General features: G+C 40.7%; 1 protein-coding gene across 3 annotated transcripts in view; it reads right to left on the bottom strand.

The window, feature by feature from the left end:
- The window catches only part of SORCS3 (sortilin related VPS10 domain containing receptor 3), a 631,492-nt gene that overhangs the window by 118,001 nt on the left and 497,445 nt on the right, over positions 1–16,046 (bottom strand). For all 3 annotated transcript variants that reach the window (XM_054522833.2, XM_054522832.2, XM_024253734.3), the window contains exons 8-9: positions 8,898–8,987; positions 562–741 (exon numbers count right to left, since the gene is read on the bottom strand). In XM_054522833.2, the coding sequence (XP_054378808.1) occupies positions 562–741; positions 8,898–8,987 (270 nt within the window). The remainder of the gene's footprint in view (positions 1–561; positions 742–8,897; positions 8,988–16,046) is intronic.

The raw sequence follows: 16,046 nt of genomic DNA, 5'->3' as shown, positions 1-16,046 counted from the left end.
TTTTAACAAGCTCAATATAAGTGACATACTTATGTCAAGGCCAGTTTTTTACCCTGCATAGATGTTGGCATCTGGTGGCATCTTAGAAAAACTCTCATTCCCACCACTGATATTTGCTTTTATTTTCCCATAAGATTTGTTCATAAAACAGGACTTTCCAAATAATTTAAGGCACATAAATAGCACTACTCCCTCCATTCAGGGTCCATAAAAGCAACACAGAGTTTACAAAGCTACTTAAAAAATCACCTAGGCCAAGTACCTTAATTTCTGTCTAGTAATCAATTGTTTATACATACAAGAATACTAACTTTGTTCAGTCAGCCACTACACTAGATGCAGTATATCCATCATCTCTCATCTCACAATAATCTCCTTGGTAAATATTTTATCTCTATTTTACTAGAATTGAGGCATATAGAAGTCCCTTGCCCAAAGTCATACAATTGCCAAGTGGTACAGCTGGAATCTGAACCCAGAACTCCAGTGCTTGTGTTTATACCATTAAAACTCATGAAAAAGAGAGACAGACACAAGGGAAGGACAATTTTGGCTACATACCTCATACAATTCAATTATGATGTTCCCCATTAGACCTCTGCTGCTCTTGATGTTCTCCATGGCCAGAGTGAAGTAAATCCCACGCGTGTCTGAGATGTAGAGGTTGTATGTGTCGTTCTGGTTCCATTCTTGGACTGCTGCAAATACTTGGTTCTCATCTGTACTGATGATGTGCATGTCCTGAAAGAAGATGGAAGGCTTGTAAGGCAGCAGATCTCCATATCTCTCTGCCCATTGGGATGCCAAGTAATTACCATGACTTATGAAATTGCTGAGAAAAAGCTTGAGTTATAGGCAATGTTAAACAATTCCATGTTGAACCAAGGCTATAAATTATGAGCTTCATGATTTCTATTCCTTGCTAAGTGACAGCAAAATGGGTGTTAGGGGCTTTTGTTGATATCGTTTCCCATGGCTTTCAAGGATTCATCTACTTTCATTTTTTATTGTTATACCTAAAATTTAAGAGTTAGTGCCAACAGAGACAGACACCCTTGCTAAAGGAAGCTCACGCATGCAACGAAGACAGAGTCTATCTTGTCATTAGATATTCATTTATGTTTTTAAATTCTGTAGTATGGTGGTTTACACGCTTTTCTTTAAAATCTTCGGAGTCGTGAGGATTGCCAGAAATGTGGCATGGAGGTATAACCAATGAGTGGGGCTCTAGACCTGCAATCCTGTTTCAATCAGAGCAGAACCACTTGCATCTGTTGTATACAGTGGAATTCTGTGTAATATTTTAGGAGCAAAGGGTAATGGAGGTTCTGCTGCCAATGAAAGTATGTTGAAGATCACTGATACAGAGAAAAGGATACTCAACCTGGAATTTAATGTTCTGGGTCAAAATATAAGCACGGCTGTAAGTAAGCTGCATGATGCTGAATGTGTCAGTCTCTCTGAACTTCAATTTTCTCACCTAGTGAAGAGGTTGGACTACCAAGAAAAACATCTCTTTGGGGACTATCCTAAGCCATCTAAATGTATTTTTTCAATTAAAAATGAAAATAATTTTGTGAGGGAAGTGGTATGATTATTTTCATTTTACTGAAGAGCAAACTCAGGCACACAGAAGTTTACCAGTCTGTTTCAGATTCTATGGCCATCAAATGGAAGAACCAGGTTTTAAACCTCTGTAGTCTGACTCCAGCATAACGGATGGTTTCCAGTCACTGGATATATCACCTCTAGATTAGAGATTTCAAACTGATGACTCATGAAGTAAATATAAATCACAAATGTTTAGCTTGGCCATATTCTGTACCGAAAACCAGAGTCTCTGGTCTTTCAGATGGAGTCAGGACCCCAAGTTAGGGTCTCAGCCCTCTATATTCGTATATTCTTACGGTCTGCCACTTACATACTGATGTTAACTTCCTGGTCCCTGACATCACTTTAGTTTTAATCCCAGACTGGATCATTTTTATTTTTTTAATTAAAAAAAAATTTTAAAGACAGGGTCTTGCTCTGTCTGGATCATTTCTAAAATCAAATCTAGTAGTTTACAATGCCAAATAATTTACAGAAGGCTGTTTGCCTGTGTAGGCAGGCACTGTACAAAGATTATCACAAATTTAAGCCCTTACCTAGAGTACTTACACAGTCAGGAGGACATGGATAATCATTTGCCAAAAATGGAAGTAGTTGAAAACTGCATAAACATACTGGTGTATATGCCAAAGAGTAATAGATAGCAGAAGGAAAGGCAACCTTGTTGCTGTGATGGAAAGCACTGGTAAAAGGATGATGGGGGAGTGGAGCTGACTGTAACTTAATAATCAGGCAGGGTCTAGCCTTTACTGTGTTTGACCAACCTTTCCTAGAAACCGTTTCAAGTAAAAAGAAACAGCAATGTCTGTAATGTCAGCACCACAGAGAGCTCCTCCAAGATGATTTATAAAGGAGTAAACCCATTTGATTTGGACAACCTGGAGGTGAGAGAAGTAGAAAAGCAAGTTCTGGATCTTTTTATTGAAGATTCTTTGTCAAATCTCAGCCTCTGGCCTTGAACTCTCTGGGTCACCTTGACTAAGACCTCACTTGCTCATTTGTGCTTAAACACCTTGTAGAATTATAGGTTCCTGTTGAGCTGCTTGAAAATGGAAAAAAAGCTTACTCTTAAAAACCATGTGATGAAATCGTGTTGTGTTGGTGTGGAATGAATGCCCAAGAACCCAGTAGGAGGGGAAATCACAGCTGCAGGAAATACGAATTAAATTCACTTACCCTGTTAAAAATGCAATAGAAATGCCTGGTTTTTCCCAGATGTTTTGGTCATAAAAATGAATGAGCTAAGTTATTTTAGACTAAACTAATGTAAAAGAAATGGGAAAAGAACAACTTAAAACACCAGAGCATGGTCAGGATTAGAGGCAGCCAGGTTCGCTGTGAGTGCATATTAGGTTAATGCTGTCCTGGGGCTGTGTCACCTGGTGAACAAGTGCTCCAGGCTCTGGAGTAAGATTGCTCTCTGGTAAGAATTCTCCTAAGAATTCTGAGATATCTGTTTGATAATTCCTTAATTTGCCAAAGCTAACAAATGACATTACTAGGATATAAACCTACAATTTTATCTTAATTTAAACCTAATCTTAATCAAGAAGCTAACTTTTAAACACTGTATCAGTGGGGATATAACTTTGGTGTGCATCAAAATGACGTAGCAATCTTAATAGCATGCAGACTTGTGCTAAGAACATTAACCTAAAATGCACATACAGCAAACCTGGCTGCCTCTAATCCTGACCACTGCCTGAAATTATAATTCAGTATGTCTGGAGTAGACCCTTAGATTCTTCCATCTGAACAAGCCCTCCAGATGATTCTGGTGCATCTAAGTCCAGGGAATCACTCTTTGAAACACTCTGAAATATATAACCTTTGTCTAAATAGGTCTTTATGGTTGAATGGGGTCAACCAATAATAACTAGAACATTCAGTCTTCAAGAAAAAGAAAAGCATAATTAGCTAAAATTGGTCCAATAGAGGCCTGAACAATAATGAAGCTTATTTCTTAAACTGAGTTACCTCAGTTTAGCTCCATAGCATATGTCATTGCCTTACTTGTTGGTCCTGAGAACATGCAGGGAAAACTTTGGTGTTAAAGAGAGAAATCCAAGGAGGGAAAATGCAATAAGAGTAAATTTAGACTGGGACTTTACTAAACTTGGAACTTGAAAAGCATCAGACATAATCACATACATATTTATATTTGGAAAGCAATTATAAATAACATTCCATGTCTGCCCTGCCAAGACAATAATTTGGGAGAGTTATGATTGCTTTTGAAAACTAAAACCTGTGACTTCCTAGGTGAACAATGGTGAAAATACTTCACTGATACTGAAACATTTTCTTATAATCTAGGCCTAATGTAACTTTATTCATTATATAAATACCCCTGTTATTAAGCATCTGCCATGTGTCAGACAACGGAAATAGAGAAAAAGTAAAACCTGCCCTAAAGAAGTTGTCTTCTGATGGTGGAGACATCACATACTCTAGTGGCCTTTCTCAAATTTGACTAAGTGCTATGATAGAGGTGCTAAAAATGGTAACTGGAGTACAAATGCTTACAGGTGACAATGAGGATGGAACAGTTAAGGAAATGTGTGGGAATCTGTATCGCATAAAAGCAGTTTTCCTCTGAAGGAGGTGAGGCAGACAGTGGGTACATCATAAGGGGAGCTATGGCACACCTAACTTTTGCCCAAAGAATAGCACAAAATTATCACAAGATTTTAAGCAAGAGAAAGGCATGATTAGAATTGATATATACAGAGATTTAGTTAGAGAGGATAGGGATCCCTGCACGATCAAATTAATTGCGGAAGCACTGTGAAGAGAAGACTTAAGAGGGGCAATGCTAGAGGCAGGGAGAAAGGCTTAAAAGGTCCCAGCAACAGTCCAGATAATAACTCAGGAGGGCCTGAACCAAGGAAGCCAGTTCTCCATGAGGTCCCCAGGAGACAGACTGGTGAGATAGCAAGGAGGTAAAACCTACAGGAGGAGAAGGGAGTAAGACAAATATATAATGCCTCAGATAACGTGACGTATGAAACTCCTCTTTTCCCTTATAGCACTCATTACAATTATAATTAAATAGTCTCTTACATAATTATTTGTTTGATGTCTCTCTCTTTCATTAGATTATAAGATCCCAAAGAGCATAAACTGTGTTCTCTGATGTATCACTTTATCTCTAATACTCACCAGAGTATCTGGCACATGGTAGACATCCAACAAAAGACTACTGAAGAAATAAATGGAGTATATAAGTAAACATAGTTGAAAGATGGGATATAAGGACTATAAAGTACAGACTAGAAGCTTAGTTTCCAACCTTGGTTAAATAGGATATCTTTAAGAGGATCTACATCAAATAGGCAGTTGGATATGTGGTCTAGAGTTCAATGGAGAGATATGGGCTGGGGTTGTAGATATAGGAGTCACCACTATTGAAAAAAAGTGAGGGATGAAGTCACCCAGGAGCCATGCAGAATACAAGAAGAACTTAGGAACACCAACATTTAGAGAGTGGTAAGAAGGGGATCCACAAAAACAAATCATAAAAAAAAAAACTACCAAAGGGGAAGAGTACCAAGTATGGATTATTTTCATCAGTATCAAATGTTCCAGAATGGTGAAAAGCAATAAAGATGTAGAGGCATCTATTTGATTTGGCATGTAGGCGGCCACTGTAGCAATGGCTAGGATTTTTAGTGAAATAGTGGATAGATGGATGTACAGGCAAAGAATATACAGCAGTAGGTTGAAGTGTGAATAGGAAGTGAGAAAAGAGATTAGAATTACAGATAACCCTTTGAGAAGTGTGGCCGTGACACAGCAGTGAAGGATAAATCAGTATTTGGGGAAATGTAAAAACTAAGGAAACAAAGGTTAATATCATTGTTATTATCATTATAATGAATTTTCTAAGACATATTTCCCTTTCCTCTCTTTTATTATTCAAAACGGAATTAACTATATTCTACTGTCAAATAAAAAATGAACCCAGACTTAGGTAAGAAGAGATTTTATTTGAAAAGACTTGCAATACCTGCAAGCACCTTGAAGTGAAGGCAGAAAAGAATGACTTTTATGGGAAAAAGTAAAAGAAGACTAGAAACAACTGGGTGTGAAAAGTAGGGTGTGCAGGTGGCATGATCGAGCAATTGAACAGGAAATTTTCTTTGGGGTCAGCTGATTCTCAGAAGGGCTGTTAAGGGGGGCTGTTCCTCATTGCCATGCTTGCTTCAGCTTACACAAGCTCAAGAGTGGGTCAAAGTTCAGGGGCTTGAGGAAACAGAAAAGCTGGTTTTAAGTTTGAGCAAGTCAAATTAGCAGGCGTTTTGACCAGTTTGGCCAGTAGGACAACATTTTAGCAAATTATTTATGAGAAAAAGAATGGGAATCTGGTCTTATTATAGGTAAACAAGGCAGACGTCTGAGTCTTATCAAGTCATATGGAGAGAGGGGGTCTGCAATAAGCCATTTCCCAAACATGAAAGGGTGCAGAATTTCTTAACCTTGGCTGTTTTCCAGGAGCACAGGGCTCAGGCAAAGATCAACATTTTTACTTCCAACCTGAATCCCATACAGAAAGAAACAAAAATATTTTCTCTTGTAGAAACAATTTATTAGAGTAGTAAGTTAAGAATAAGTCCAGAATCTAAGAGACAAAAGAGGGTATATCAGGCTCAGCGTGGTAAAGTGAGGGTTTAAGGCAATATTGAGTCCAAGGTCAGTCTGGGATGTGATCCCATTATGAACACTGATCTCCATGTAGGACAGGTTAAGAGCCTCGGTATTATTTCCCCCCAGACCAAAACCGTTCCTTAGATTTGTCGAACACTTCACACTTGAATAACAATGAGCCATTCATTAAATCCTCACAACACTGTCAAACAATATTATCCCCATTTCACAGATGTGAAGACCTGGGCTCATGGATAAGTAAGTGGTAGAGCTGGAATGAAAGCTCAGGGTTTCTGCTCATAGGCTCATCTGTCTTTTCCCTAGGTTACCTGCTTCCTATCACCTGCCCCATGCCCTCTGCTGCTGTGTGCTTTTCATGCCTGTTGGACTAAGAGCACCAACCTGATGCCCAGGGACTGAGTTATGGAGGGCTCAGCACAAGGCTGCGGCTCCTAATAATGCTCCTCGTTGTTAATGGCACTCATTTCATTCTCTGCCAAACACTCCAAAGCTATGGAGTACCCCAGGAGAGCATATTCTGAACATGTAAGCTGGGAGCAGAGGTGCAAGGGCAATGATGATAGGGAGCTTTTCATGCCTTTGTTTCTAAGCAAGTCACCTAAAAGCATCCACAGCACTGCACAGAACAGCAACACTTGCTTAAAAGCCATTTTCATTTTTGAACAATGGAAAGAACCAATCTCCCTCCACCCTCTCTGTCCCCACCTCTTCAGCTTTGACTATGAAAACTTGGGCCAGCACTGGCTAATGAAGGGGATCGATAACCATCCAGCTATTTTCACAGCAGCCCTCATATTAATGAGAAGCTGCTCTGGATGAGGCTCTATAAAAGGGACTAAGCGGATGGCATTCCACCACAATAAATTGCCTCGGGTTGCTAATCATTAACGGAGTGTTCTAGGGTTGTGATCAATTCAGGGCCTCATTTGTCCCCACCTGCAGCCACACTGTCCAGGGGAGTGAATGGTTTGTTTTCCTGAGAAGGTTAAAAATACATAAAAGATGCACAAATACAGAAACCAAATAATCCCTACCTCAGGGAGATGGCTTGGAAAGTTCCGTAAACTCATTTCCTAGGCTTAGAAACATGGGAGACCTTCCGGTTACCGTAATGGGGCATTCTCCTCTAGAAAGAGCATAACTGTGAATTTCCCCTTTCTAACCTTCTCCAAGCTGGAATATCTCTTTCCTGTTTGGGTTTAGAATATCTGATGGGTACATCCTGCAAACACAATACTATACAATGGTCCCATAAAGCTAATCAGAGAGAGGGTAGAGAAAATGAGAAATTGGTTCCCATGGCCCTTGAAGCTATTTAAAGTGGTCTCTACTGACCTTATCAGCCTCTCTGCAATCCAGTCTCTCAAGATGGCTTCTTAGTTTGTTGAATGAATGGTGCTGTCTCTTAAAATCGAGCCTATGCATCTATTTTCTATCAGCTTCTCCCCATCTTTGTTTGCACAATTAACTCCTTTATTTTTCTTGCATCAACTTAACATCACTTTTTCTAGGAAACTGCCCTCACTACCCATAGTTGACTAAAACCACCTTTTATGCCAAGATGGCCCTTGAACTTCTATAACACTCTCATACCTATCGCTGCTTATTCAGTATTTTTTTTCCAGAACATAACATCCATGAAGGCGGGGACCATTTGTGCCTTATTCACTACTCTATTCATAGAGTTTAGTTCACAGAGTAAAAGTTAAATGGAGAAAGAATAGTTGAATGGATGCATAAAAGAGTAAATGAATGAATATATGCATGCGTAAATTAATGAATGAATAATAACTGGGGGTAGGAAATTATCCACTTTCTCATGCCATAATTCCTCCACCTCTGTACTCATTTAGTCTTTCATAATATGTTCCTTAGTACCAGCTTAGAGACCCAAGTCTTTGCAACATTACACTTGATATGTGTCCAACCTGAGATTTTACTTCTTTGTAGCCTCATTAAGTGACGCAATTATAACCTGTCCATTTTCACACTGAGGTTCTAAGGTCCATCTCCCTCCAGAAGCCAGTGTTCGCAAGGAATGGGGTCCCCAAAGTAAGTTTTATGATTTTTCAATAGAAGAGTTAAAATGCCAACATTTGATATTAACATTCTATTAATTTACCCTTTTTTAATTACTCATGGTGGCAGGGGGAGTAGAAACATAGACAATACATTTTTATTCAGCCTTAAAATGTAGAAAGAAGCAAGAAAACCACCAGACTTATCTGTGCACTTTTATGCACACTCATATAGCATCTGTCCTCCTGCTGAGTTTGGCTTTCTATTTGGTGATAAAGCCCTTTGCAAAAGGGAGAGCCCCTCAGAGGAGATTCCAAAGCTAGTGTTCCTTTCATTACTGCCCCTGGGAAATGACCTAAGGTTATACCAGACTTTTGAGTTACAGGAAATCAAAGCTCTTGGCTGGTACCCAGCTAAGACAGGAATACAGAATCCAGGTTGTGCACCATTAAGGGAGGCCAAACGACTTGGTGGTGAGTGAATCTAAATGCCAACAGTCCTTCCAAACAGATAAAACCTCCCAGTAGCCCAACAAGGCAGCCTCTCCAACCCTCCCTTTGCTTAGAGGGACCCAGGACCACTGGTGGTGCATGCAGTACCTTTGGCAACGAGTACTTAGGCAGCTTTATCTGAGCAAAGGCCTCTCTTCGATAAGACACGTAGTAGCTGGCTCTTCCACCAGTTGTTACCTAGATTGTGGGGGAAACATAAAGAGATCAGATGAGGCCACAGATCATGCACAAGTTGGAAAGTATTAGCTCTTCTATCAACAACCACAAAGGATTTGTAATTACCTTCTAGAGAATATTCCTTGCTGGCTTTAGGTCTCTAATCCCACAGCACTCTGAGTTGCTCCCATTGCATGGTGCTTAGATCACAGGTGGGCAATTACAACAATCTTTCCCACTGGCAGATTCTCCCTCAGAACAGAGACTGACTCTATTTGGTCACTGTGCTCTGCACATGGTACATACCTAGTAAGTATTTTCAACTAAAAACAGAGAAGCTATCAATGTGGGCTACACCCATGATCTATTTATTCTTTTTGAGTTGTTTATTAATTCATTCCAACCATAACATAATTGTCAAATGTATTTTTCCTGGATCTGAATAATTACTCTTGTTCAAAGCTCTCATTATTTTGAAATGTAATCTCACTTCTGATCTAAGCACAGATTTCTTTCCTTCATATTTACAAATCCATGTATTAAGCAGATATTTATTGACTCTTTCCACATACAAGATACTTAAAAACATCAAAAGTTAGAGGAAGAACTCCAAATTTGAAATTCAGAAATCCTGGGTTTGAGTCTCAACTCTGTTATCTCTGGCTAGAAGGCTCAGGGACAAGCCCTGTAACCTCACTTGTGAAAGGATAGATTCTTAATGGGAGGAAAGTGGAAACCATGCCAAGAAATGGTCCTCTGGCCAGGGCCTGCTGAAAAGCCCTGCCAACATGGCACAGCTCTGCAGATGGCTGCTCTCGGCCCAATTATCCTAACTCAGGGGAAATTAATATTCACAGGAAAAGATAACATGGCTTGTTCAGAGAAAATAGCAGGACAACAATAGCAACCAGGCTGCTGCGCTGAGGAGGCAATTACTCGAGGCACATGCTTCATTCTCACTAAGGTCCAAGCACAGGCTGGAGACAGGCCAGTCCTCCCAGTCTGATCCAAATCTGACAGCCATCCACAGGCCCTACTGGGAGCAGAAGAGCAGAAGAGCTGTAACATCTCTACTGAAGCCACCCATCTCTCCTCACTCAGGGAGGGAGATGACAATCTCCCACGGCTACCCCTTGCTCTGCACAGATCGGAAGCCCACAAAGCAGGCACCACACGCTGCCAGGTAGAGCAGATGTCAGAGTCAGCATGAGGGCAGAGACTTGGAAAAACTTGGTGCAAAGGCTTATGCTGTGAACCAAGAAGAGAGACTGGTTTTCACCCTGGTGTTCAGGGAGAAATATCCACATCTAATTACCATAATTCTTGCCTTGTATTTCTGGACTTTAAAACTTTTTTATTTTGATACAGCATCTGTTCTGAATCTATATTGTTTTGTGTTGGCTTAGAGGTGGGTGTTGCTATATTAAGATCAATAGGTTGCTCTGAAGTCTTTTTCCTTTTCCAAATAAGTCTCAAGTGCATAAAATATCATCCTTAGATCTGAACACACAGTCACCATTAGTTCTTACATGATTGTATGTATTTGTTTAATTTGGTTTTACATTTAATTAGAAAACCAACACATGTAAACATACCTGCTAAGCCAGAAACTAGATCAATAGTTTTTAAACTTCAGCATGCATCAGAATCACCTGGAAAGCTTGTGAAAACTCAGACTACTGAGGCCCATCTGCAGAGTCTCTGATTCAATAGATCTGAGTTGGGGATCAAGAATTTTCTAACAAATTTCCAGGTGATGCCAATGCTGCTGGTCTGGGAACCACACTTTGAACACCTCAGAACTAGACTTTTAACAACAATTTGCATAGACCTCTGTGCTCCTCACCTGCTCTGACCCCCTGCCTCTCTCTCAGATGTAGATATTTCCTGAATTCTGTGTTTACAATGATGAGAAAGGTGTTTTTTTTTTAATTTGAGGTGAAATTCACATACTCTAATAATTTTAAAGTGTACAATTCGGTGTCATTTAGTACATTCACAGTGTGTGATCCAGCGAGACCCTCTATTTAGTTTTAAAACATTTTCATCACCCCCAAAGGAGTCCTTATACCTGATGACAAAGCTTTTACACCCCCAAAATATATCATCTGGTCACCTATCATATGCTTAATAACCATCTCTCTACAGGTCACCCTGAACCTCACCAAACATGTTCCTGGGAAAGTAGACCAGCATCTGAGAAGGCAAGTCCCATTCCTGAATGCTGGCCAGAGATCATCAATTAAAAGGAGCTTCTCCTTGGAAGATCCAGCTGCCTCAACAGAGAACAAAATGATAGCACACTCCGCCTCTTATCAGAAGTCCAGGGCAGGGCTGGGAACATTGGCGTTTCCAAGTCACCAATGGCCAAAAGAGAATAGCGTGATCAGCCCCACAGCCTTAAGAACTCACCCTCCCATGTCTATTACAGCCCTGCAGAAGCACAGACTCTCTTACAAGCTCACACACAACCCAGGAAAGTTTGTGATTGAGTAAATAATGAAGATAGAAATTATACTTTAAATGCATTGTCGAATGGTCCAAAACACAAAGGGGCTATATGAAGGCCACAGAGCCCTGGGGTCTCCAAGTACCTCTGATACTGCAGTATTTCCCAGAGATACCAAGCTTCATCCTGCCAATCTTCCTTTGTCCTGACTGTGTCCTTCTCTGTACTTGCCAAAATCCAACTGATGCATTAAACCTCAGTGTAAATCCTATGAGTTCATGGAAGGGTTTTTGAATGCTACCAATTCATTCTAATTTCTCCTATCTCTCAATTACTGAACTTTGTTCTTTTCATTTCTACAGCACTTTCAACATTCACTCTCATGGCACACACATTCCTATAATTATTCTTCTATAGCTTATTACAAGGTTGTGACCTACTTCATTCCTAGACAATGCTGGTTCTGTGGTTTGAATGTTTGTGTCCCTTCCAAAATGAACGTTGAAAATTACTCCTCAATGCAACAGTATTAAGAGGTGGGGCCTTCAGGACATGACTGGGACATGAGGACTATGCCATCATGAAGGGATTAGTGCTTTATAAGAGGGCTAGAGAAAATTAGCTAACCCTCTTTTTTCCCTTTCATCACTTCTGCCATGTGAGGACACAGTGTTCAAGGCACCATCTTAGAAACAAAGACCAAGCCCTCATCAGACATCAAACCTGCAGGTGTCTTTGTCATGGACTTCCCAGCCTCTACAGATGTGAGAAATAAACTATGTAGTCTAAATAATTTTGTTATAGTAGCAGAAATGGTCTGAGACAGAAATTGGTACTGAATTGGTATTGGTATTGCTATAACAAATACCTAAAAATATGACAGTGGTTTTGGAACCAGGTAATGAATATGTGTATGAACAGTTTTGAAGTGAATACTAGAAAAAAACCCTATACTGCATTAAACAGAGCATTAAGGGCAATTCTGGTGAGGACCCTTCTTCAGAAGAAGCAGGGAGCTGTAGAAAGAACTTAAGTATCCTTAGAAATTACTTACCTGGTCATGAACAGAATACTTGTAGAAATATAGATGGTAAAGGTAATGCTGTTGAGGTCTTAGACGGAAATGAGGAGTAAGGTATTGGAAATTAGAGGAAAGGTCATCCTTGCTGTAAAGTGGCAAAAAACTTGGCTTAATTGTGCCTGTGTCTAAAGATTTGTAGAAGGCAGAAATTGTAAGCGACGTACAAGGATATCTGGAAGAACTATCAAAGCAAATGTGGTGAGTGCTGCATGGCTTTTTTTGGCCATTTATAGTAAAATGCAAGAAGAGAGACATGAATTAAAGACAGAGCTTACAATTGAAAGGGAAACAGAACTTAAAGATTTGGAAAATTCTCAGCCTGGCCATGTAAAGTTTAAAAAGGCAAGTTTGAGAGAGAACACCTAGGGTGTGGCCAAGGGACCATTGGTAAAATTAGTACAGATAGAAGGCAGCCAGATGCTAATCATCAGATCAATGAAACAATGGCCCAGAAGGCATACCAGAGATCTTCGAGGCTGCCATGCTCATCACAGGCCCAGAGTGCCAGGGCCTTGAGGGAAGAACAATTTGAAGGGAGGAGCCAGGCTCCCATGGGATGTTGGGGCTGTCTGTCCAATACCACCTCAAGTCTCTGATCGCCACATTCTGGTGCAGCTCTCCTTAAGCAGCTGTGGCTCAAGCAAACCCAAGTTCGGCTCAAGTTGCTGCTCCAGAAGACACAAGCAATAAACTTTGGCAGCATCCACATAGTGGTAACTTTGCAGGCACACAGAGTACCACAGCTGTGGAAGCAGGGCTACCTCCACTTACATTTCAAAGGATGCCCAAGAGAGCCTTGGAGCCCAGGCAAAGAACCAACATAAGGGTAGGGTCATAGCAGAGTCTTCACTAGAGTGATGCCCAGTGGAGCCATCAGGGCAGGGCCACTGCAAAGAGTCCTCACTAGGGCAATGCTTAGTGGGAGCTGCTGTGGAAGGGAAGCCCTCACCAGACCCCAGACCTGTAAGTGCAACACCAGACTGGGAGAGCTGCAGGCATGGACTCTAATCTGTCACAGCTACATGTGCTACACCTACCCAAAACCATGGGTGCAGGGTCCTCCCCTAGAGCCTTGGAGACCCAATCCTCACCCCATGGTCTGGAAGGTGGGACATGGAGTGAAAGAAAATTATTCTTAAGCCTCAAGATTTAAGGTTGTTTACCCTGTTGGGTTTTGGACTTCACTGAGACTTGTTACTCATTCCTTCCTTCCTTTTGCTTGCTTTTGAAATTGGAATGACTGTCCCATACCTGTCCCACCATTGTATTTCAGAGGCACATAACTTGTTTGATTTCACAGGCTCGCAGCTGGAGGGGAATCTGCCTCAGGATCAATCACCCTGAGTCTCACCCACATCTTATTAAGATGATACGCAGATGAGACTTTGGACCTAGATTTTAAAGTTGATGCTGGAACAAATTAACACATTTGAAGCTATTGGGATGAAATGAATGTATTTTGTATGTGAGAAGGACATAAATTTGTGGGGTCATGGATGAAATGCTATGGGCTGATTGTTTCTGTCCTCTCCTAAATTCCTGTTGAAACTTAATCCCCATTGCAACAGTATTAAGAGTTGGGGCCATTCAAGAGGTGATTAGGCCATGAGGGCTTCTTCCTCAGGAAAGGAAAAGTGCCTTATAAAAGGGCTGGAGAAAACTAGCTAGGCTTGTTTTTTTTTCTTTTGTGTCCCTTCTACTCTTCTGCCATGTAAGGACTCAGTATTCAAGGCATTATCTTGGAAGCAGACACTGGGCCTTCACTAGATACCCAACATGCTGGTGCCTTAATCTTGGGCTTTCCAGCCTTTAGAACTGTGAAAAATAAATTTCCATTGTTTATAAGCAGAAAGGGACTGAGAGAGCTGGTCTTCTGGCAGATGACCAGTGGATACATAATAATAAAAATAATAAGACAGTCATTAATTGAGCACATCTACCACACTCCAGAACTGCACATAGCCTTTATGAAAATTACCTAATTTAATCCTCATAACAACCCTACAGAGGTTTTGAGTGACTTGTCCAAGATAAGACAGATCTGAACCTCAGAAAGTTTGGCTCTAAGCCTGTGCTCCTCCTTCTGTGACTAAGAAGAATCCTCTGTCCATCTTTCTTATTTCACTGCAATAACACAATAGATTATCTTGATTCCAACATCTTTTGTGAAAAACTTTTTAAAAATCTCTGTAATTGACATGCATGTATATGGTTTTGTTTCCTTGCATTCCTGGAAAATCTGTGTTGACACTGGAGCTGTATTTTTAAATTTTATTTTGTGAGACAGGGTCTCACTCTGTCACCCAGGCTAGATGCAGTGGTACAATCATGGTTCACTGAAGCCTTGACCTCCTCAGCTCAAGCAATCCTCCCACCTCAGCCTCCCAAGTAGCTGGGACTACAGGTGCAAACCACCATACCTGACTAATTTTATTTTTTTATGTTTTGTAGAAGCTGGCTCTCTCTCTATTGCCCAGGCTGGTCTCAAAGTGACCAAAGACACTCCTGGGCTCAAGCAGCCTCCTGCCTCAGCCTCCCAAAGTGCTGGAATTATAGATGTGAGCCACTGCGTCTAGTCCGGTGCTATATTTTTAAAATAATATCTTCTTAGGAAAGCAGAAGTAAGGTAATAAAACCAAGAGTAATAATAACTATCATGCAAAGAATATTTCATACAGGTCAGAAAACTGAAGCTGAGAGAGAGCAACTAATTTGCCCAACATCATATAGCCTTTCATTGTTACAGCCAGAATATAAACCTGGGCTTTCTAACCCTCGCCTACATCTGAACCCTTATAAACCTGGGCTCTCCAACTCTAGTCTGCACCTGAACCCTTAACCAGGAGTCAGCACACCTCATAGAGGCAGGTACACAGCAGGGAGTCAATATTTATTCACTTACTGAATAACAGATTGTTGGAATTAATCTGCTTAAGCAGAAAGACTTTGAGTTTGGTTTCCTCCATTGGATACTGACTAAAACACAGTTGTAGTGAGGAACTCTCAACTCCTGCCTGGTTCCTGGATGGTCAAAGGAATTTATTTTCAAATACATCGCACACCCCTTCAGGGGCAGAGTCCTCACAAAAGCAGGAATTTATTTTCAAAAGATCGCACACCCCTTCAGGGGCAGAGTCCTCACAAAAGCAAGCTGATGCATTTGCTGCTTCACAATGTTAGGGTAAAAGCAGGCTGTTGCATGCATTTGCTGCTTCTCTGTGATCCTGTGGCTCTTTGGCACACAAGAAAGAAATAAAGTTTAGTGACTATTAATCTGTTTTGATGAACTTTTCTCTTCCTTACAAGCAAATTTGCTGGCATTGTAAATCCCAAAGATTATTACCACTTTTCCTTTTGGTGACACCTTTTATTTTACATTTGATGAATGTCATCCAATTATTTGCTCCGGGCCCATCCGTCATGCTAAACACAGAATTAGCTGGGTCTTTTCCTTACTAATGACTGGCTCGTTAATCTGATTTTCTGGATTTCCATTTTACAGGTTTAATTGGGCTCCTGGCCAGTGAAAATGATTCCTTTGGACAAATGC

This window comes from Pongo abelii, chromosome 8 (genome assembly GCF_028885655.2).
Source record: "Pongo abelii isolate AG06213 chromosome 8, NHGRI_mPonAbe1-v2.0_pri, whole genome shotgun sequence".
NCBI classification, from domain to species: domain Eukaryota; kingdom Metazoa; phylum Chordata; class Mammalia; order Primates; family Hominidae; genus Pongo; species Pongo abelii.
Note: the sequence above shows the minus strand (reverse complement) of the source record. Positions and strands in the feature narration are given on the sequence as shown.